Source organism: Oncorhynchus kisutch, linkage group LG11, assembly GCF_002021735.2.
Source record: "Oncorhynchus kisutch isolate 150728-3 linkage group LG11, Okis_V2, whole genome shotgun sequence".
In the NCBI taxonomy this organism is placed as follows: Eukaryota; Metazoa; Chordata; class Actinopteri; order Salmoniformes; family Salmonidae; genus Oncorhynchus; species Oncorhynchus kisutch.
Genome location: NC_034184.2, coordinates 33118395 through 33143527, shown reverse-complemented (window position 1 = coordinate 33143527; position 25133 = coordinate 33118395). Strand labels below are relative to the sequence as shown.

The following is a 25133-nucleotide window of genomic DNA, read 5'->3' as shown; positions in this document are numbered from 1 at the left end:
TGAACATCTTGGCCATGTTCTGTTATAATCTCCACCCGGCACAGCCAGAAGAGGACTGGCCACCCCACATAGCCTGGTTCCTCTCTAGGTTTCTTCCTAGGTATTGGCCTTTCTAGGGAGTTTTTCCTAGCCACCGTGCTTCTACACCTGCATTGCTTGCTGTTTGGGGTTTTAGGCTGGGTTTCTGTACAGCACTTTGAGATATCAGCTGATGTACGAAGGGCTATATAAATACATTTTATTTTATTTTATTTGATTGGAGATGTTGCCTTACTATGAGTACAGTTTTTATTCATATTGACCTTGACATGTCCTTTGAGCCTTAAACTGCAGTTACTGCCTTCTTCCTTGGCATGATATGTTACAAAATTAAAGGGTAATACCAAGAGCAGTATCTGTCATTTTAATTTGTTAGTTTACTATACTTCTCATTTATGCTATTAATAAAATAGCAGTGTAATTACTAACAGTGTAACAGAGTTGAAGCTGCAACCTTTGCGTGTCTTCCACTAAGATACCAGTTGCATTTACATGGAGATGTGGGTTCTGCGTCAGTCACATTATATACTGTGTTTTACAAGTAGCTCATGTCTTGTTATAAGAATAAATGTGAAAAGCAGCCCTGCAATTGTTTTAATTTAATTAAATGATTACCTATCTTGGAATATAAAATGATGGAATATGATAGAAGTATGAGGTAGGGTAATACTAATTATAAAACATTACAATGAGATTGCTAATTAATAAAAACATTAAATCAATTTATCTTACATAGACAATTTCGAATAAATAGCAGCTTTAAGAATTAATTTTAAACATATTTACATTTTCATAATATTCACAAGAGGACACAAATGACATTTAGCTACAATTGATAAAATGCTGAATAGTTACATTTAATTTAAGTAACATTTCATTTTTAAGTAAAACATCTTCAGTTCTCATCCACAGCAAAGCCAAGGCATTCCAGAACTGCCTTTGATTTGCAGGCATCAGAGAACACAGCTTGGTGATGTCCATCTTCTTTCACTCTTCTATCCCTCTATCCTGTGTTTGTAGTGCCGAGGGTGTCTCTAGAGTGACTTTCTTCATGATAAAGTCAAGCTCTGTGAAGTCCTTTTCTTAGAAGAGGTTCCTGGATCCACGCCTCACCTGGATCTCAGCCATCTCTGCCATCTTTGGTGCTGCTGCCATCTTCAGCTTCACGATGGAATGGCCAGATTTACATGCCAGGATGTTTTCCTTTTTCTTTTATTTTCGACAACCTCCAACCTGCCTGCATTGGAAGTGGCTACCACATGGAGGAAGTCCATGAATTCATATGCCAAATCTCCAGGTCAAGCTTTAATTTCCTGTTCCACACCACGGTGGAAACTGTCTGCACTCATCAAGGTGTGTCCCGGCTCGAAGAACTTGAGGGTGATTTCCTCCATAAAAGTTGAGTCGGCATTGACAACACTCTCCAGTGATGTTAGTGGATTGGCAGGCTTGGGTTTCCATGGCCTCATTCTCCCTGTGCTCCATCTTCAGATGATGGCTCACACTCCTCCTCTCCAAGCTTCATAAAGCTGATGTTCCTTCCCTTTACTGCCTTGCGATACAGTAGGTTTCGTAAACGCAGCTGGCATCTTTGTTCTACTCCTTGTAGTCATTATGCATGAACCGAATATTGACGTCACTCGGTAGGTAGAGGTGTGCTCTCTTCTGTAGTGGCTGATTTGGGGATGGAAGGACTCAATGTGTTGCAGGATTGGATTCATGTTCAATTTGCTCGCTGAAGCTTTCTTTCCCCTATGATCCTTTGGTGGAATCAGTTTGGTGCTGATTGACTTGGCCATCATCGTGACAATCAGCTTGTCACTTTTGGGGTGGTAGCCCAATGTTGTCAGAAAAAACACTTTGCACACCTGTTGTGCAGAACCGCTCTGGTTTGGGAGATGGTACACCAACGACCTGCTGCATTGACTGTCAGCGCCAGCAGTGATATTTATCTTAGATTGCTGTGCCACCATGTGGAAGATCCATGTCCTCTTCTCCTTATACTTCATCTCCAAATACTGTTATTTCCCATATATTTCCCATATTTCCTTTTGCTTAACCTCTGAAATATTCTTAGTACATTGCCTCTTGTATTTGGGACCACATGGCTTACCCATTGGTGGAATATTGGATTTGTTGTTTGATAGTACATCTGGAGTTTTGTCTACGGACTCAGATGTCACTTGTGCTGGAACATCCAACTCTGAAGGTGGATGATAATCCTCATTATCCTCATCGGCAATTGATTTCTCATCTAGTAGACTGATGTCTAAGGAGTCAGAGACCACCCACTGGTTCTCTATTTCTTCAAATAGTGTTGACACTGTGACTTCAGTTGAATTTTTGTTGCAATGTGGCCCTCACAATCAACTGAAATAAATAGAGCAAATAATCAGGAACATGCACCCTAATGATTCTTTTCTGTCAAGGATGATAATTATTAATATTGACATTTTGTGTTGTGCAGACATGATCATAATCCTTTTCAGTTATTCTATTCTATAATTATAGGATATAATCAATATTGATTTTAACTTGTTAAAACATTATCATGTTAATTTTCATGGTCATAAGTCAGTTCATCTATTCATTTCATACCTTCTCCCAAAAAGGCTCTTAACTGTGCATCTTTATTTACAAATAAAAAAAATTGCATTGATGGACATTAACAGAAATAAAACCTAGTATTGACGTCACTGGCTAGAAATCGTGTGTATGGTGTAATCATTCATAGAAACCATCAGATAAAATTTCAGAATATAATTCTTTATACGGCTAATAGATTGAAGCTAGTATCATTTGTGGATCTCCTCTTATGAGAGCAGGTTAGTCTATGTTCGCTCACTAGCTAGTTAGCTAACTTCATTTTGATCTACTTAGCTAGCTAGTTCTTACCAGTGTCGGCGTTTCAGAGCAAGTTCAACCATCATTTTCCCCCGGGAATGCTGTGCCATGATGTTGTGTCGCTAGATTAGCATTGTATGTGTGTGTGTATCTGTCAGTCAGTGTCATACAGGTTCAATTGTATCGCTGTCAGAATAAAATTATAGTTACTGCTATTTACCTTGGTTTCACAGTAACTTTTTGCAGTTACTGCTACTATGACCCCCACTTTCTCCAAAACACAATACAATAGAGGCAGAATACTTGTCCACATGATTAAGCATGTATTTAATATAACAATGATGACTAACTCATTTTCGATCAAATGAGCAGTTACTGCCTTTGTGCTTGGTAGGGCAGTACAATTATCAACATTTTATCAATTGACAAGAAATGTTTTTTTGATTAAAAGGTTGTCTGTGTCACAAAAGCCATTGTGCATTCAGGCTGTATAGATAACCTCTGCTTCTCTTGTTCCCTCAAGACTCCATGCAGCTTTCTTTCCCTGTCTCTGAAGAGGTGGTCGCTCCTGAGCAGCAGCACTGAGCAGGAGTTGAGCAGCAGTCTGCGGCAGGAGGACCAAAAGCTCATACAGGTTAAAGAACAAAAGGAGGATCACAGGACCAGTCAGGAGGAAGAGGAGCTTCAAGAGGTCTCTGATAACAAAAACTTCATATTCAAGCTTCCCTGTGTGAAAATGTAATGTGATCAGGAGGACCCACTACAGTCCTTGACTCTTTCTCAAACCCAGATTGTAAAGAACAGAGAGTGATTCTAATCCAGTGGATCTTAAACCTTTTGGCCCTGTGACCAAACTAAAGGGTTTTGACAATCCCTGTGACCCTCCAAATAATCTAAAGAATGCCTCCAGCTACAGCTCATCTGGAAGCAGTGATAAACCATTTGATCCTCACCCACAATAGGAGAAACACCCTTCCAAACCCAGCTGCCATGAATGTGGCAAAATGTTTGCTCTGAAAACTGACCTGCAGAGGCACGTGCCAAGGAGAGACCCAGCGAATGCCACTTTGGCAAAAAATACAACTCCACCTGTAAACTGAAGGAGCATGTCCAATGCTGTCACGTTAAGAAAACCTGAACCAACCACATTTGTGGCAAGAACTTCAATCAGAACAAGACTCTAAACAGGATAAAATACATTTAGCCGTGGTGAATGTGGGAAAGCTTAAATCAAAAGATGACTCTAAACAAACATATTCTGAATCATGCCTTCATGGTCGAATTGCTGCAAAGAAACCACTACTAAAAGACACCAATAAGAAGAAGAGACTTGCTTGGGCCAAGAAACACAAGCAATGGACATAAGACCGGTGGAAAACTGTCTATTGGTCTGATGAGTCCAAATTGAAGATTTTTGGTTCCAACCGCTGTGTCATTGTGAGATGCAGAGTAGGTGAAATAATGATCTCTGCATGTGTAGCTCCTTGCACAAGGAGGTGTGATGGTGTGGGGGTGCTTTGCTGGTGACACTGTCAATGATTTATTTAGAATTCAAGGCACACTTAACCAGCATGGTACCACAGCATTCTGCAGTGATATGCCATCCCATTTGGTTTGAGCTTAGTGGGACTATCATTTTTTTTTCAACAGGACAATGATCCAGCACACCTCCACACCCAATTGTGATGGGATGGAATGGGATTAGTTGGACTGCAGAGTGAAGGAAATGAAGCCAACAAGTGCCCAGCATATATGGGAACTCCTTCAAGACTGATTTGAAAACCATTCCAAGTGAAGCTGGTTGAGAGAATGCCAAGAGTGTGCAAAATTGTCATCGAGGCAAAGGGTGGCTACTTTGAGAAATCTTAAATAGAAAATATATTTTGATTGGTTTAACACTTTTTTGGTAACTACATGATTCCATATGTGTTATTTCATAATTTTGATTAATTCACTATTATTCTACAATGTAGAAAATAGTCAAAATAAAAAAAAGTTTGTTCAAAATTTTGCCTGGTACTGTATATATATATATATATATTTTTTTTTTTTACATGTATTTAACCATTTATTTTTGGGACTAAACAGTCTCCATTTAAACTGTAGTCCATACATGTTTTCAACTGGTACTGGGGGACCTTCAGATGAGTCTTGTGTGGCCTGTGGGTGTCCTAGAGCACAAACAACCGACATGTTCATGTTTGTAAGAGTCTCACCTTTATACAGAGGAGCAACCAGACGCTGCACCTAACTGCATTCAGCAAACAACGGAATTGCGAGAGCTAGCTATGTACTGTCCCACAAAATTACTAAACATAGCAACCCATTCGCTGAGGGCAATTTCATTAAAGAATGTTTAATTGACTCTGCAGCAATACTTTGCCTGACAAGAAAGAGCTGTTTGAAAATATTTCCCTGTCAAGAAGAAAAGTGGCACGGCGTGTTGAGGACATCGCAGAGAATATGGAACAACAGTCGAAAGACAAGGTAAAGGATTTCACCTTTTTCTCCTTGGCCCTGTAAATGTGTTGTGAAAATGAGTCATGTTGTGGATACAGTCACTAAAGTGGTAAACTTCATAAGAGCAAAATCTTTAAACCACAGGTAGTTTGACTCACTGTTGGAAGAGATAGTCGGGTCTTTCAGATCTCCCCTACCACACAAACGTGAAATGGCTGAGTTTGGGGAAGGTGTTTAAAAGGGTGTGGGACCTGAAGTCGGAGATTGCTGCGTTTTTACATATGAAAGGAAAATATGTGGAATACCCTCAGCTGCAAAATAAAGAATGGTTGGCTGATTTTGCCTTCACAGTGGACATCATGGCCTTCATGAATGAACTGAATTCCAAACTACAAGGTAAGGGCCTTTTTGCACATCAGATGTACAACCTTGTCAAAACCTTCAAGGGAATATTACTCCTCCTTACCTGCCAAGTAGAGGCCAACAATCTCACCCATATTCTGACACCACTAGTTTGTTCCCTATCAGATGACTCATCATTTTGAGGATATCAAAGTGTTGGAAAATGACATGCGGTTGGTTTCCTCTCCTTTCACCTTGTTGATAATAATAATATTTCCACTGACCTGCAACTTGAGCTTATCGATCTTCAGTCTAATGCAGTGATTGGAGAACTATTCAAAACAATGTAATAGACGAGGTTCCATGCATCTCTCAATGAACAAAACTTTCCTAAGATTAGGGGTCATGCTCAGAAGATGTTTAACTTGGATAAAATGTTTCAGTTAGCCTTCCATAAGCTTCCCACAATAAGTTGGGTGAATTTTGTCCCATTCCTCCTGACAAAGCTGGTGTAATTGAGTCAAGTTTGTAGGCCTCCTTGCTCGCACACGCTTTTTCAAATCTGCCCCACATTTTCGATAGGATTGAGGTCAGGGCTTTGTGATGGCCACTCCAATACCTTAACTTTGTAGTCCTTAAGCCATTTTGCCACAACTTTGGTAGTATGCTTGGGGTCATTGTCCATTTGGAAGACCCATTTGCAACCAAGCTAAAACTTCCTGAATGATGGCTTGAGATGTTGCTTCAATATATCCACGCACTTTTCATTCCTCATGATTACATCTATTTTGTGAAGTGCACCAATCCCTCCTGCAGCAAAGCACTCCCACAATATGACGATGCCACCCCTAGTGCTTCACAGTTTCCCAACAGCAGTCCCTCCTGCAGCAAAGCACTCCCACAACATGACGATGCCCCCCCCGTGCTTCACAGTTTCCCAACAGCAGTACCTCCTGCAACAAAGCACTACCACAACATGATGCTGCCACCCCCTTGCTTTTTGGGATGGTATTCTTCGGCTTACAAGCCTCCCCCTTTTTCCTCCAAACATAATGATGGTCATTATGGCCAAACGGTTCTATTTTTGTTTCATCAGACCAGAGGACATTCCTCCAAAAAGTATGATCTTTGTCCCCAAGGGGGACACTTGCAAGCTGAAGAACACCATCCCAACTGTGAAGCACGGGGGTGGGAGCATCATGTTGTGCGGGTGCTTTGCTGCAGGAGCGACTGGGGCACTTCACAAAATAGATGGCATCACGAGGAATGAAAAGTATGTGGATATATTGAAGCAACATCTCAAGACATCAGTCAGGAAGTTAAAGCTTGGTTGCAAATGGGTCTTCCACATGGACAATGACCCCAAGCATACTTCCAAAGTTTTGGCAAAATGGCTTAAGGACAACAAAGTCAAGGTATTGGAGTAGCCATCACAAAGCCCTGACCTCAATCCTATAGAACATTTTTGGGCAGAACTGAAAAGCTTGTGCGAGCAAGGAGGCCTACAAACCTGACTCAGTTACTTACAACAGCTCTTTCAGGAGGAATGGGCCAAAATTCACCCAACTTATTGTAAGAAGCTTATGGAAGGCTTCCTGAAATGTTTGACCCAAGTTTAAAAATTTAAAGGCAATGCTACCAAATACTAATTGAGTGTATGTAAACTTCTGACACACTGGGAATGTGATGAAAGAAATAAAAGCTCAAATAAATCATTCTCTCTACTATTATTCTGACATTTCACATTCTTAAAATAAAGTGGTGATCCTAACTGACCTAAGACAGGGAGTTTTTACTAGGATTAATTGTCAGGAATTTTGAAAACTGAGTTTAAATGTAGTTGGCTATGGTATATTTAAACTTCCGACTTCAACTGTAGATGGGGGGGCAATCAATTCACAGATCACTGCTCTAGTCAATGCCCATCAGAGATTTCACTCTTCACACCAATTGAGTAGTTTAAATGTAATGTTGAGCTCTCTCTCTTTCTTGTGTTTTTGTTCATACCCGTTAACAAGAGTTCTGTCAGTGGTGCTGAATGCACAGTGCTTTTCCTGTCAGTGGTGCTGAATGCACAGTGCTTTTCCTGTCAGTGGTGCTGAATGCACAGTGCTTTTCCCTCCGTGTTGTTCATTGCACGTTTAATAATGAAAATACCTACTAAAAGGAGAACATGAATGTGGTTTATTTCTGTGCATGTTAAAAAAGTTTAAAAAGTAGCATTTCTGGACGTGATTTACAGTAGATACATCAGTCAACACAGTCATACACATGAGGTATAATCATGTGATATGATTCTGGCCTGAAATGGGAACAATATATTCTAATGTGGCCCTCCATGGGAAATATTTGCCCAGGCCTGACCTCCACCCACAAATAGCCTACTAACCAACACTTTGGACTAAACTTTTACAATACCTGGTTTGCATACCCATTGTTTCCTTAGTTAGCATTTACTGGTAGATATCATAAGTTGAAACATCTTTCCTATCTTACCGGCTACTGATGTCATTCTTCTGTGAGCTGCTCCATGCCAAAACCAGTTGAGAGCTGCACACTCTTGTTACCTGCAGATGATATTCCTCTGAAACTAGGCTGTGTGTTTGTGGCACGCATGTGAATATATTTCATGTGCTTTGCGATTGTGTAGGCTACTTTGTACATGATTTCTCTACTGTACTGCATTATTGATAAGTCGTATACCTCCACTACACTTTGATACACATCAGTAGGGATTTAAGAAGTGAGTATAATCAATGCCCACTGAAAAAAAGTGGGTATACGGCTTATACCTGCGTATACCCTCCACTACACTACTGGCCCTTTTGTGTTTTATGAAAAGTGCACTCCTACGTGAGTGAGCTGGTATTACGGTTGATGTCCTTTCAGAATCATGAACCTGTCACACACTGAAGGTCTATAGGTTCAGCACTGCACAAACATGTCTATAATATATATAAAGGCTCTTAAGATATTCATGTTTCATGAAAAGTGTGTATGTACCTGTATATACATGGATTACCAACTGGGGTCATTTTGACCCCAAGAAGAAACTATTGGAATAGCAGTAATAGCAAAATATCATAATTATTATCAAAACATCATTAGATAAGTAAATAACTTTAGTAACATTTCTATTGATTTCTATATTCTGTAAAACAATATAACATATTTAATCTACATATTTCCATTCAATAAGTGCATTAGTACCAAAAAGCTGATTCTGTAGTAAATATAAATTGTTTCGTATTTATGTGGAATAAAACTAATTCAAAGGGGCGATACTTAATTGTATTGATAAAAAGTGTTTCATCCATTTATCCTGAGAGACAATGGCCAGAATATGGCTTTGTTTTCTTTATTTAATTACCCCACAGCCAGCATTAGCATAGCTGTTAGTGAAACAATGGGAGTGGTAGGGCCTATGGTAGGATGCTTCAAAAAGTATGCTCAAATCCTTAATGTCACTTCAAACCAATGTTATAGCAAACCAAATACCATAAAATGTTGCACATGTAGAATATTGGAGGATATTACAAAACGTCTGGTATTTACTGTATATAACATCTCCCGTAGAATAACACTTTTTTGGAGAATACATACTGATTCGTGTTTATTGTCGAAGAAATTAGCATTTCACCGAGGTCTGTACTCTGGAGCAGGATCGATTTGGAGGAGGAAGGTCCGTCATGGTCTGGGGCGGTGTGCCAGAGCATCATCGGACTGAGCTTGTTGTCATTGCAGGAAATCTCAACGCTGTGCATTACAGGGAAGACATCCTCCTCCCTCATGAGATACCCTTCCTGCAGGCTCATCCTGACATGACCCTCGAGCATGACAATGCCACCAGCCATACAGCTCGTTCTGTGTGTGATTTCCTGTAAGACAGGAATGTCAGTGTTCTGCCATGGCCAGCGAAGAGCCTGGATCTCAATCCCATTGAGAACGTCTGAGAACTGTTGGATCGGAGGGTGAGGGCTAGGGCCATTCACCCCAGAAATCGCCTTAGCCCTCACAGGCAGGTGCCTGGGTGGAAGAGTGGGGTAACATCTCACAGTAAGAACTGGCAAATCTGGTGTAGTCCATGAGGAGGAGATGCATTGCAGTACTTAATGCAGCTGGTGGCCACACCAGATACTGACTGTTACTTTTGATTTTGACCCACCCCCCTTTGATCAGGTACACATTATTCCATTTCTGTTCATCACATGTCTGTGGAATCTTGTTATATTCATACAAATATTTACACATGTTCAGTTTGCTGAAATTAAATGCAGTTGAAAATGAGAGGATGTTTCTTTTTTTTCTGAGTTTACAAAAATGTTGTTGAAACATATTTAATTAAATGACTGACTTCGGGCGCCGATGTTAGGTGATTTGGCCTGGCTCGCAGTCGGCATTCCAATTCACCCAAAGGTGTTTGATGGGCTTGAGGTCAGGGCTCTGTGCAGGCCAATCAAGTTCTTCCACACCAATCTCGACAAACCATTTCTGTATGGACCTCGCTTTGTGCACAGGAGCATTGTCATGCTGAAACAGGAAAGGGCCTTCCCCAAAATGTTGCCACAAAGTTGGGAAGCACAGAATCATCCAGAATGTCTTTGTATGCTGTAACATTAAGATTTCCTTTCACTGGAACTAAGGGGCCTAGCCCAAACCATGAAAAACAGCCCCAGACCATTATTCCTCTTCCTCCTCAGGTAGCATTCTCCTGTCATCCGCCATACCCAGATTTGTTCTTCGGACTACCAGATGGTGAAGCGTGATTCATCACTCCAGAGAAATGGTTTCCAGTGCTCCAGAGTTCAGTGGCAGTAAGCTTTACACCATTCTAGCTGAGGCTTGGCATTATGCATGGTGATCTTAGGCTTGTTTGCGGCTGCTCGACCATGGAAACCTATTTCATGAACCTCCTGACAAACAGTTATTGTGCTGACGTTTCAGAGGCAGTTTGGAACTCAGTAGTGAGTGTTGCAACCGACTACAGACTATTTTTACGCGCTACGCGCTTTAGCACTTGGCGGCTTGTGTAGCCTACCACTTCACGGCTGAGCAGTTGTTGCTCCTAGACATTTACACTTCACAATAACAGCACTTACAGTTGACCGGGGCAGCTCTAGCAGGTTAGAAATTTGACAAATTGACTTGCTGGAAAGGTGGCATCCTATGACAGTGCCACATTGAATGTCACTGAGCTCTTAAGTAAGGCCATTCTACTGCCAATCTTTGTCTATGGAGATTGCATGGCTGTGTGCTCGATTTCATAGACCTGTCAGCAATGGGTGTGGCTGAAATAGTCGAATACACTAATTTGAAAGGGTGTCCACATACTTTTGCATATAAAGTGTAAATTAGAAAGCAGCTACTGCGGCTTTGAAGTCAGAGGGAGCGAGGATTAGAGACAGAGAGCCGTCAGAAGTATGCTCTGCTACTGGGTGGATATGTCTCACATGAGGGAAGCTGAGTTTTAATAACAACACAGCAAATACTAGGTACCTGCAGGAATAAGGATTAAACAGCCCAATGAGACTAAGAGAAAATAAGATAAGAGAGAGGGGCTTCACTGTGTATTCCTATGTCAATCAAAGTGAATCAGTTACTGTATTTCTTGGGAAATAGCCATTTTAAGGTACAGTACAATGAATACTGATAGCCACTCTACAATATGTCTTCCAATCCCTATTTTTAACCAAATCTCTATGATTGGTTGTAAATGGAATGATGTAGAAGTGTTCAGACACTCTTTTTTTGTAATTTCACTTGGTTTTGAAAATCTTACCCCACTAGTGATAGACCTCCGCAGGCTCATTTGGCTGTATAAGGGCACACAGAAAACATGAACAAAGGTGTTGTGCACATTAAATTGTGTCATTCTAAACGTTATCCTGAATGTAAATGTTTAATTTTGTTGGACTCTATACTTTTCCATGTGCATGCATTCTCGTTCATATTGTGGTGATACTGATGTTTTCTCATGACAATGCGTTCTACAGTGACCAAATAGAGCCAAATAAATATGATCCGTTCTCATATTATTATAGCCCATTTAGGACATAACAAATATTTGCTATTATCCACAAAACAGACAAGTGCCATTTTTCACCTGCAGACTGCTTGCACTCGCACATGGAAAAGAGAAAGCATGCACGGGCATGGAAAACTATCACTCGAGTACAACAAAATTGCATGTAATTTACATAAAAATAGAGATTTGGTTAAAACAAAACAGAACCTGTCTGTTATTGCAGCTGTTCCGAAGGAGTCCACTTCCTCTCACTCCCCTGACTTACCATAAGTGACGATATGGACTTGATTTGTTCTCAGAGAAATTCATCTAAGCTTGTGCATATGTGACGGACAGTGGTGAATGCAATAGGCTAGCCGGGAGGTTAAAGTAATTCCATTATAATGCATTAAAAACATCTTATATAATGACTTCTAATTGAGAAGCTGGCAGTCTACTTCTCAACAGTAGGCTATAGGAAATCATCAACAGTGCACCATGGAAGTCAGGTGAACCTTACCACAACCACAACCACACACACACAAAAACACACTCTTGTGTCTTAGGATAAATTCACACTGCCATCAAGTGGAGTCATAGAGCAATTGCAAGCCAGCAAAACTAAGATGATGACTGTGATTTGATTTGTCTGGGGAAAAACAGAGTTTTCTGACTCGAATCTCATTAGTGTTATGAAGCTCTTTTACAACGCAGGATAATAAGATGTTTGTCTGATTAATCCAACGCCAGACCTTCAAGGCTGTCAGTTCCCTCTGTTAAGATACTTGTCTGTCTAGATGTCAGTTCCTGACAGTACAGGGGAGGGTAGCAGGCCCTCTGGAATACCCAGCCCAGCAATTATTCTGCCTGTCTTACATCCTTCTCCTGGTCTATGTGCCAGACCGGTATTCATTGTCTATTCCGACATGATAAGATGATAGAGAGTTAGACTCATTCTATTTATTGAGCCAATTCTCTATCAACTAATTATTTTTATAAAAACATGTTTTTAACCTTTATTTAACTAGGCAAGTCAGTTAAGAACAAGTTCTTATTTACAATGACAATGACTTCTCATGAAGCTAATCAGTCTGCAGACGACTCTTTCCCACTCCATTCCCATTCATCTCCTTCTCTGTCTTACTCCTTTGCTCCCTCTCTTCATAACTTTCTCTAAACGATTTATCTTAAATACTCTTAATGACACAGAACATTGAATGTGTTGAAGGTTGTTTTGTTTTGATTCTATCTACGCTTCTTTATTAGTGAAAAAATGCCATTGCACAGTTGCCCGCAAGGTGTCGCCCTACACACATGCTGTGCATGCACTGAATCACGTTCCAAATGAATGCAGCACATCTCAAGGATGCATTGACTTTTCTAATAGGCCAAACAATTATGACACAGTATGTTAGATGGACTCTATCCCACTAGGTCTACCGGACACAATATTGTGTTATTGTAATTGTATCAGTACAATGATTTTCTAGTCAGAAAGTCACTCACACCTACTCAGAAGAGTTGGCATCCCCAAACAGCTCTCTTATCAATCAATGCACATGGCCTCAGTTGTCTTTAAACCACTGTTAGGTCAACAGTCCTGTGTCTACATGTAATGGTAAACCCCAGAAGAAGAGAAGAAAATACAAAGCTGATTAACTTATGTAAATCCCTTTCATTAAGCGTTTTAAACATTCCAGAGCCAATGGCACCAGAACAGAGAGGAAAACAGGGAAAACAGTCAGATTATCTTCAGGAGATAATATGTGACTTGTAAGGAGCTATGTAGACATTCCAGAATCTGGGAACCCAGAGGGAGGGAGACCTTGGTTGGAAGTGGGTGGCTGGCAGCCTTGGCATTCCTGTTCCTTTTCTGTCCGAAGTCTTTGTTTTCCTAATCCCTATTAAGGATCCAATTAACTAAATATTTAGCAGCGGGATTAAGGGCAGGTAGGCATGCTGGGAGGACAAGACTGACACAGTAGGGTCAAAGGTACACACTGTATCAGGCCTCTGGTGAATAACAACACTAGTGAATCAGATGAAATAACTATGTAGTGTACATCATACATAAATGACAGTACATCATTACTAGTCAGTGATACTATATCAAGTGTATGCTAGGTGAAAGACAAGGCAATTGTGGACAAAAAAAACAGTTTTGCCACATCTAAACAATGACTCTCATGACTCTCTCTATGTCTAGGCTATCTAACCACCCTGGTAAATATAGGTGTTTCCTTGTGTATGAATTTGTTACCTTGGGGCAAACCAAGCGTTGACGCACTATGTTGTTGAGGTGGTCAGAATAGTCGTAGCTCTCACATGGGTGCATGCTCCGTCCCAGGGACTCTAAACCCTTGTAGGTGCCTCCCAAGCTATTGGAGGACAGCTCCAGAGATGAGCCCTGGAGGAAGATGCCCTCACCCCTACTTCTTCATTCTGCACTGCACAGGGGACATACACAGGCCAAACAGTTCATACTGTACCTTTTATTGACTGTCAGGAATCGTGGGATTGGAGTAGTGTTATCAAGAGCACTAGAGCTGTCAATTGTGGCAACTAGTAAAAACAAATTACAACAGTAGAAGATGATGTGATTCTATCAGGTGTTTTTTTTAAGCTTACCTGAGAGGCCCATCCCAGCCCAGTCCATGGTCTCATTCAGGAAGCTACACAGGCATACTACCTCTCTTCTTGTTGTCAGGGACATCCCTGTCCCCATCAGTCAGGTTATCAAAATCATCCAAGAACTCCTCGCTGGTGTCTCCTCGAGAGAGCGATGAGGCTGAGGAAAGAGACATGTCCTCTAGCCCCTCCCGTGTCCCCCTGAGCTGCCCCCCTGAGGTCCTGTTACTGTCACTGAGGGGATCTGGGGTGAGGGTGAGGGGGGGTAACTCTGCCGTATCCCCGCCCCCCACTCCTCCAGCCCTGACCTCCCCCGTCAACCTTCCTGTAAACAGTGGTTTCTGCTGCTTGGTCTGGCCTGACCGCATCAGTCTATAGCCCAAAGCAGAGGGCTTGTTAAGAACACAGTTGGGGAGGAGATTATTTTTCAGGGCACTAGGGGTTATGGAGGGGGAGTAGGCTGAAGAAGGGTTCCTAGGACACTGAAGCTACCACAGCACCAGTCCCAGCCCCGTCCCAATCCCTGTGCCCGGGCAGAGGCCCATCCCATGGCCCAGCCTCCCGTTCAACATCTGGGAGGGTTTGATGTGGTTTGTCCTGGGTGGATGTAGCTGAGTGTTGGCCAGAGGCTTGGCCAGCTCAACTGCCCGATTAAAAGAAAAGGAGCATAGGCATGTTGGTCGGGGATGGGATCTGCTTGAAGTGGGTGAAACTTTGGGAGTGCACCATGCTATCCTGCATGAGGGACTTGAGGCTGTCGCTGGACTGGGAGAGGCTGTCTCTAGAGCTGCTGGGAGGGGAGCTGGAGCTGGCCCGTGGCCTCACCAGCCCTGAGCCTGACCATCCTGAGCCAGCAGTAGCTCCATTCTGGCCTGGTTTGGGGCCCCCACTGAGGGAGGGGCTCTGCCCCTGTCTGGACTCTGCCTTGGTGCTAGTCTTTGTGGCGTGGCAGGGGATGGCCTTGGGGCTGGAAGTAGAGGACACAGACACATCAGACCTCCTGGCCCCATTAGGTCTGGACATTTTTTTTCTTAAAATAAATTATAGCAGGTCCTCCTTCTCACCTTCACACTCTTTCTCTCAAACTGAACAGGACATCAGTAGGCGCAGAAGTATTTCACAAATAACGAATTATTTTCGGAAGAAGCCCTTGACACTCCTTCTGAAGTGCCACCATACACAGCAGAGTCATTGGTTAGGCAGCACAAAGGGGTTTACATCAGCAAAAGCATGGCAGGCCGGGGCTGTTGATTGGGAACACCTATCAATTGCAGTGTGTAATACAGTGTATCCTCGTTTTATATACATCATCTCAGCAGCGTAAAAACTTTGGAAGGAAGTATGTTTTCTTAAAAATATAACTGCTCATGGGTCATCGCTAGTTACAACAGCCACAAAGTCACAAGGCCCGCCTACCCGACCAATTAGATGAGGGAGTGTGATGATGCATATTCAGGTTCGCGGGAAACGCCTCATTTTTGAAATGCCATACTTGAGATCAAGTTTGAGGACCAAATAAGTAAATACACTCAGGAACAACAATTGGTAACTTCACTAAAATTCATAACATTGAGAAAGGACAAAAGTTGTGGGCAAAATAGAAAGTTGTCTTTTATTTTTTACATGTGGAACCTTTATTTAACTAGGCAAGTCAGTTAAGAACATTAAGAACCAATTCTTATTTACAATGACGGCCTACTCCGGCCAAACATGGACGAAGCTGGGCCAATTGTGTGCCACCCAATGGGACTCCGAAATACAGCCGAATGTGATGCAGCCTGGATTCAAACAAGGGACTGCAATGACGCCTCTTGCACTGAGATGCAGTGCCTGAAACCGCTGCGCCACTCGGGAGCCCACATAACTAGTAGCTAACTTTTGCTACTCTCATCTAAAATGAGCTATCTTGCATAAGGAATTCCATTCCAAGCACATAGGAGTTATTATGTAAGATAGATCAACATTTTTAGTTTCCTGACAATACTTTCATTGTAACAGTAATATATCATATTCTTGACCTTCAACAGATGCACAGCAGTGGTGGAAAGATACCTTAATAGAAAATGAGTCAAGTAAAAGTGAAAGTCACCCAGTAAAATACTACTTGAGTAAAAGTCTTAAAGGATTTGGTTTTAAATATACTTAAGTATCAAAAGTAAATGCAATTGCTCAAATGTACTTAAGTATCAAAAGTAAAAGTATAAACAATTTCTAATTATATTAAGCAAAGCTATTGAGAGATAGCCTGAGGCACACCAACACTCAGACATAATTTACAAACAAAGCATTTGTGTTTAGTGAATCCGCCAGATCAGAGGCAGTAGAAATGACCAGGGAAGTTCTCTTGATGTGTGTGAATAGGACAATTTCTCTGTCAAAATATACCAAATACTTTTGGGTGTCAGGGAAACAGTAAAAAGTACATTATGGTGTAAAAAGTACATTATTTTCATTAGGAACATAATTAACAAGAAGGCAGTAAGTTCAAAGATCACTTTTAACACATTCATTTCATTTTAATAATGTAATGTAATTGGAAGAAATAACTAAAAACGGAACGTTCCTCAATAAAATTGAAGTAGATGAACTTTAAACAGGTGTCCTAACTCTGTGGGTACTAAAGATTACATGGCACTTATTGCAAGAGTATGTAATAATGAGTACCATAATAATGTGTAATGTGTGTATCAAACTGTATTCCTATCATGTAATACTGTGTATAAAAGTACCATGTATGTAAAGTGTATGAATAATGTATATGTAACAAAATATCTTAAAAAAAAACAACAACATGTAAAAACAAAGTTGGATGGGCCAATAAAACAAAAAGAGAGCATGTAAGTGGGATTAGGGGGGTGAGTTTCCCCCTACACTATAAAAAGTGTCAAGAAAAGTCCAATCAAATATTATTATTATTAAATGTTTTGCCATTTTCCATAGCTTGAAGACCCTGGCTTTGTAGAGAGACAGAAACAGGTATATAATAACAGAAAGGTGGTCTGCAAGGCTAAATTACTATAGTAAGTGCCTAGCAGCCAAATAAAGTAACAGGGTTTAAGATTTCATCTTAAATCAGCCAAAAATCGTCCAATAAAAATGTCAGAAAACATTTCTGTGAAACTGCACGTTTTACTTTGTATTACTTGTGGATTTTGAAAAGAAACATCTAAAATCAAGATAAAAACAATGCAGATATTGGAGTAAACCTATTCTGGGTTCAGACAAGCAACTGAGTAAGGACAAACATCTTGCAAGCTGAGTTTGATTAAGACATCCGATTACCACTTTGCATTTAGAACGGTTGGTTTTATTATAGCTACTAAATAACCAAATCATTGACGGATCGCTAGACAAAAGAAATGCATGTCTCGTGTCTCCCTGCAAGCCGGTCAGCATAAGCATCATCATACTCCCTCATCTGATTGATTGTTTCGCACAAACTGTATGCCGGAATACACGTCATCACACTCCCTAAGAGTCAATATTTGCTGTGTTGACCCTTCTTTTTCAAGATCTATGCAATCCGCCCTGGCATGCTGTCAATGAACTTCTGGGCCACATCCTGACTGCCCATTCTTGCATAATCAATGCTTGGAGTTTGTCAGAATTTGTGGGTTTTTGTTTGTCCATCCTCCTCTTGAGGATTGACCACAAGTTCTCAATGGGATTAATGTCTGGGGAGTTTCCTGGCCATGGACCCAAAATATTGACGTTTTGTCATCTGAGCCACTTAGTTATCACTTTTGCCTTATGGCAAGGTGCTCCATCATGCTGGAAAAGGCATTGTTCATCACCAAACTGTTCCTGGATGGTTGGGAGAAGTTGCTCTCGGAGGATGTGTTGGTACCATTCTTTATTCACGGCTGTGTTCAAATAATTTGTTGCAAGGTAGGAGGGGGGGGGGGGGGTTTCACACCTAGCTCAAGTTGGTGAGGGGGAGGTCACACCTAGTTCGGCTATTAAACAATCGTTTAGTAAAGGTTGAATAGTCCATTGTCCAGCTAATAGCCCATCCTTCTACGCTTGAGAAAAACTAATAATAAAACGTTTTCCCCTTTCCACATGTTAAAGATTCCAATAGATAAAGTTTTTTTAGCCACAATCGGCCCCAACCCCAATTAATACATTTGGGCACAGTCGATAGCACGGTGGACTTCGGGCTAGAATGTTGAGGGTTCGAAACCTGCTCCCTGCTTGTTTCATTATATTATTATGCAGGTCTCAGAGCAAATAGCCTGGATTGTTGCCCATCTCATTCCTCGCTCTCTTCCACACGTCATTCAGCACGCTTATGGGCGTGCTGGCATGATGTACTGTTTTTATTCTGTATATATGAATTATAAAATCATGTTTCTAGTCTATTGCATAGTTACAATGTGAAATCATTGATGTCCCAGGAGTGGTAAACACTGTTGAAGTGTATAATTGTAATACATACATGCAGTCACAGCATCATTCACAGAATGCAGTTTGAGACACCTGGTATTGGACATGACAGAAAAAAACTTGCAAAATAGAGATTTTTGTAAATTAACTTTATGACAAAAACATATGCACAATCGTTTGTCTCTACATTAATTAACTAACATATTCGTCTCAATTGTACATTTTTTGCTTGGCTCGTTATGACGTTATAACTACTTACATTTGCCTCCCCGTAATGTTTTGTCAGCTATCTTTGCTGAAGAAAGTCACCAGGAATGGGTGGCTCCACGTCAAATTCGTCATTGGAACCACATGATATGATTGGTCATATAAAAACCTTGGGACCCAAATGCATAATGAGCGCTTGTGGTGGTCTGGAGCAATGAAGCCGTGACGTTGGGTACCTCTAAGTCCTGCGGTGTAAACTCACAACTTTTAAAGGAAGAACCACTGTAGCTATCATAATATGCTGGCTAGACATTCCAAAGCATATCAAGGTAATTAGACAACTGCTATCTGGCGAAGTGATTTGTAACTTTACAAGCTAACGTTAGTTTTGTTAGGTTACATTAGTTAACTGACTACCGCAGAGGCTAATGCGACATCAACATCAAGCTCAGCACCAGGAACTAGTGTAAGTCACCTTCTAAAATCTTACTAAGATCTATTAAATCTTATTAGTAAAGAGGGGATGGTGTGGGTGACTGACTGGTGTCTGTTGGGGGTGGGTATTGTGTTTGAAGGTTAGTATGCATGATCTATTGACATGAGGGGCGTGGGTGGATATTGTATGTTGTTTGAGTGTGTATTGATGGTGGACAAGTAGTAAAATATTGGATAATCACTGAATACTGTGTCCTACAGACTAATCCTACTGCTGATGACGATGACACCAGCTATAGTATTACATAGCCTGTAGACCCAATGAATGTAGACCCATACATATGAGCGTGGTTTATTGCATGGTTACACACCCTCATTATCAGTCTTCATGTTTTACAAATACTCTTCATGTCTTTCCAGGAGACTTGCAGTACAAACAAATCTTCCGCAAGAGGTCGAAGCAGTGGGTGGTAAAGAAAGTGCAGAAGAGGCTTGTCCACCTGCCTGTGGCTTGTCCACCTGCCACCTGCCACCTGCCTGTGGAGTGCAGAAAGGATCAGATGGTTGTTTACAAGGAGCCAGAGTTACATCCCCCCCAAACCCAACAGCTAAACCACCTGCTATTACTCAACACAAGAAGAGGTTCAACAGCTGAACAACATTCTGGAACCTGCCTGGAACATTCAACCAATACAAATCCATATTCATTTAGATTGATGTTGTAGAATAATATAGAATACCTAGTATGCTCACACCTGCATTGTAGTATAGACATTGCGCCTGGACTTTTTCCACATACAGCCTTATTCTAAAATTGATTAAATAGCTTTTTTTTCTCATCAATCTACACACAATACCCGATAATGACAAATCAAAAACAGGTTTATAGAAATTGCTGCTAATTCATTTTTTTTTACCGAAATATCACAGACATACAGTATTTAGTCAGTTCTCCCACTCCCTCTCCCACTTAAAAAGATGGGAGAGGCCTGTAATTTTCATTATAGGTACACTTCAACTATGACAGACAAAATGAGTGGGAAGAAAATCCAGAAAATCACATTGTAGGATTTTTTATGAATTTATTTGCAAATTATGGTGGAAAATAAGTATTAGAGTACAGGCTCTAACCAATGGTGCGAAAAAAAGGTGTGTGTTTTTAGGTAAGTAAAGAAAAAAACAACAGTAAAAATACATTTGAAAAAAGATTAGCAAGGCTATATACAGACACCTGTTAGTCAGGCTTATTGAGGTAGTATGTACATGTAGGTATCTTTAAAGTGACTATGCATATATGATGAACAGAGAGTAGCAGAAGCATAAAAAGAGGGGTTGGCAGGTGGTGGGACACAATGCAGATAACCAAATGGCTAACTGGGCTACCTGTTCAGGAGTCTTATGGCTTGGGGGTAAAAACTGTTGAGATGTCTTTTTGTCCTAGACTTGGCACTCCAGTACCGCTTGCCATTCGGTAGTAGAGAGAACAGTCTATGACTGGGGTGGCAAGGGTCTTTGACAATTTTTAGGGCCTTCCTCTGACACCACCTGGTGTAGAGGTCCTGGATGGCAGGCAGCTTTGCCCCAGTGATGTACTGGGACGTATACACTACCCTCTGAAGTGCCTTGAGGTCGGAGGCCGAGCAATTGCCGTACCAGACAGTGATGCAACCGGTTAGGATGCTCTCGATGTTGCAGCTGTAGAACCTTTTGAGGATCTCAAAAGGATCTCGACCCATGCCAAATCTTTTTCATTTCCTGAGGGGGAATAGGCTTTGTCGTGCCCTCTTCATGACTGTCTTGGTGTGTTAGGACCAATCTAGTTTGTTGTTGATGTGGACACCAAGGAATTTGAAGCTCTCAACCTGCTCCACTACGGCCCCGTCGATGAGAATGGGGACGTGCTCGGTGTTCCTTTTCCTGTAGTCCACAATCATCTCCTTAGTCTTGGTTACGTTGAGGGATAGGTTGTTATTCTGGCACCACCAGGCCAGGTTTCTGACCTCCTCCCTATAGGCTGTCTCGTCATTGTCGGTGATCAGGCCTACCACTGTTGTGTCGCCAGCAAACTTAATGATGGTGTTGGAGTCGTGCCTGCCAAGCAATTGTCGGTGAACATGGAGTACAGGAGAGGACTGAGCACGCACCCCTGGGGAGCTCCAGTGTTGGATAGGGATGGGGAGCATGCTGCACAGCTATTTTCAGGTCTCTCCATAAATGTTTGATCGGGTTCAAGTCTGGGCTCTGGCTGGGCCACTCAAGGACATTCAGAGACTTGTCCCGAAGCCACTCCTGTGTTGTCTTGGCTCTGTGCTTAGGTTCGTTGTCCTGTTGGAAGGTGAACCTTCACCCGAGTCTGAGGTCCTGAGCTTACTGGAGCAGGTTTTCATCAAGGATCTCTCTGTACTTTGCTCTGTTCATCTTTCCCTTGATCCTGACTAGTATCCCAGTCCCTGCTGCTGAAAAACATCCCAACAGCATGATGCTGCCACCACCATGCTTCACCATAGGTATGGTGCCATGTTTCCTCCAGACATGACATTTGGCATTCAGGCCAAAGAGTTCAATGTTGGTTTCATCATACCAGAGAATCTTGTTTCTCATGGTCTTAGAGTCTTTAGGTGCCTTTTGGCAAACTCAAAGCGGGCTGTCATACCTTTTACTGAGAAGTGGCTTCCGTCTGGCCACTATGGAGTGGTTCCTCCGTTAAAAGCTGTGTCATACGCCTTGCGGGCTGGAACAGGATACTATGGGACGTTATTTAATTGTCAGCCATTGTTACCATTAATGCTAGTTAGTGCTAATTTGACCACCAGTGGGCATCTTTGAAAAGCATTTGCTAGCCTTCAATCGTGGCTGTACTAGAGAATTTTAAACCTTTTTTTGTAAAAACATAGTATATGGGATTGATTTTAAGAAAAGTTGCTTAATTAATTTGCTTAATATTATGGTGTTCATGGTTTCCGTTAGAATGGAACAGAAAATATGGTGCTGTACAACGTAACAGTCAGGAGTAGGCTATAGTGCTAAGAGCATAACATTTTCACACCCTAATTGTAGTCTAACCAATACCCAAATCTCATTGATTTATCAAGAACAGTCCCCATGCTTGTATCAGAGCTGAAATAGTTGTCCACAGCGGGTAGGCTATTGCTTCAAATCCTTTTGCTTCTAACTTTTTGTTTTTTAAATAAATAAATAAGACCTACACCACTTTTAACAGTACATTACTCAGCACAAGTGAGACAAGGGTTGCACATTTTGGGGAATATTCAGAGGTGGAAACTTTCGGTGGGAATTAACAGGAATATATGGGATTTATCAGAAATATATGCAAATTAATATTAATACCATTGAAATGTAGATGTTTTTTGCATTGGATATATTTAACATATTATATGGAGACAGAAACATAAACCTTTCACCTTATCAGTGTGACGTCTGCTTCCAACTCACACTGTCAAACACGTAGATCCCCTGAACGCAGCTCACTTTCCAGATCCCAATCACCTGAATTCTGATCACCTATTCTCACACCTGTATGTCTTTATCACACACTATTTAGTTCAGTTCTTTGCACCCCATCATTGGCATTGTGACACACTTATATTCGGAGCTCTGTTTTTCCCGTAATTTGATCCTCCCATGTATGATAGCGAGGCAGGCAAAAACTAACGACGCCTTTGCCTATTCCCTTAGCCTATCGGATTTCCTGTTATCACCCAATTGCCTGATCTCCCGAGCGACGTTACTAGCCTTGTCCCTGCCTGTACTGTTGCCTTTTTGGACCCCTGTGTATGACCTTCTGCCTGACCCTGGACCCAGCTATCTGCCTCCTCCTGTGGTCCTTTACAATAAACACCTGCTGCGCCCTGCACTTGAAACCAGCTCGCTGTCTCCCATCGTGTTCATTACAATCATAAGTAGACATAATTGCAAATGATTAAATCCTTCCAATATAAATTTTAATAAACAATTTAGTTATGAACTTTATTGAACTTTAATTAAATGAGTTGACTCTTCACATGGGATGATTTCACTGAACAACAAAATAAAGGGAATATTGAATGATCCCCAATGATCCATCGCATCTCCCAAAAAATGTTTTCAACATACATCTGTAAAATGATACACTAGAAATGAAAGCTTTGGTTGTCAGTCTCTCAGGCTTCCACGTCTTCTCCTTGGACCTACTCAATGTCCGCCTCTTGAACATCAGACTCTGAGGCCTCATCTTCACTGTCCAACCTTGTTGAGGATGGCTTGTTGTCAGGCTCAAAAAGTCCCATTTGCCCAGATGACCACCAATTTTTCAACTCTTGTGTTGGTCAGCCTATTGCGTGCTTTGGTGTGTGTGCTCCCAAAAGGACCAGTTGCGCTCTGAGGTAGCTGATGTTGGTGGGATTTGGAGGATGACGGAGGCAACGGGAAAGAGCCTCAGATCCACAAAGTCCCTTCCACCAGGTGGCTTATGAGATATGTTGGCCATATTGCATCTCCATCCCAAAGCCCTTGCTTGAAGTGTACTTCGCTAGACTGCCAAGAACCTTGCCCTTATCCAGGCCAAGGTGGCGAGCAACAGCAGTGATGACACCATAGTCCTTGTTGAACTCTGCACAAGGCAGGATGCTCTTGCCAGCATATTTGGGGTCCAAGACTCCAGCCACCCTAGTCATAGACTGTTCTCTCTGCTACCGCACGGCAAGCGGTACCGGAGTGCCAAGTCTAGGTCCAAGAGGCTTCTAAACAGCTTCTAGCCCCAAGCCATAAGATTCCTGAACATCTAATCAAATGGCCACCGAGACTATTTGCATTGCCCTCCCCCCTTACACCGCTGCTACTCTCTGTTGTTATCATCTATGCATTGTCACTTTAATAACCCTACCTACATGTACATATTACCTCAACTAACCGGTCCCACCGCACATTGACTCTGTACCAGTAACCCCTGTATACAGTATCGCTATTGTTATTTTACTGCTGCTCTTTAATTACTTGTTACTTTTATTCCTTATTCTTATTCATATATTTTTTTTTTCAACTGCATTGTTGGTTAGGGGCTCGTAAGTAAGCATTTCACTGTAAGGTATTCGGCGCATGTGACTAATAAAACTGTATTTAATTTGATCAAAACATTTTTCCAGTTTTGATCATAATGAGAGGCATTGAAGCTATAACGTTTGACTACACTGCATTTTAGGTATAGCAAACAACATAGCTAGCTAAACTTGGATAGCTTGGCTTGTAGTGGTTCTAGCATGCCCTGTTATGGCCAATCACCAAACTGTACAACACTGCCTCAGTTAAAAGAGAGCTTATATCGCTAGCAAACTACCGACAGAAAAACAATTTAGTCGTTTATCCTCCTGAGTCCTGGTCCAGCTGGACTAGGCTGCCGCTGATGCTTGCTGATCTCGCAATTATTTTTGGGTTAAAACAGAGTTTAATCAAACATTCAGACAGCATAGAGACCGAGAGCAAACACAGTGAACAGTTAACAGCATGGACAAATAGACCAGATTGAAGTGTTGGATAATATGTACTTTCAACTCCTCTTCAGTGTATTCCGGCTCAAATAAATAGGGCTGTATGTTCCATGTAAAAGAACATCCAAACATGTGTTGTTGTCTAGCTCTTCCTGGAAAGAGGAATCCTCAGAAGCAGCCATTGTAGCTAATTATTTAGCAGTGTCGTTAGACAGTGCACGGTAACATAGATCCCATTAACCTGTAAACTAGTACCACCCGTTTTGAAAAGCCTGCCTTCGAGGGTGGGAACAAGGATGTATGGC

The 25133-nt window shown here is 41.6% G+C and overlaps 1 protein-coding gene across 1 annotated transcript in view; it reads right to left on the bottom strand.

The window, feature by feature from the left end:
* Positions 1 to 15340, bottom strand: part of LOC109898865 (serine-rich coiled-coil domain-containing protein 2-like) — a 72334-nt gene extending 56994 nt beyond the window's left edge. Inside the window, exons 1-4 of the mRNA XM_020493924.2 lie at positions 15049 to 15340; positions 14818 to 14960; positions 14366 to 14709; positions 13950 to 14067 (exon numbers count right to left, since the gene is read on the bottom strand). Of these exons, the coding sequence (XP_020349513.1) occupies positions 13950 to 14067; positions 14366 to 14709; positions 14818 to 14960; positions 15049 to 15340 (897 nt within the window). The remainder of the gene's footprint in view (positions 1 to 13949; positions 14068 to 14365; positions 14710 to 14817; positions 14961 to 15048) is intronic.
* Positions 15341 to 25133: the final 9793 nt, after the last annotated feature.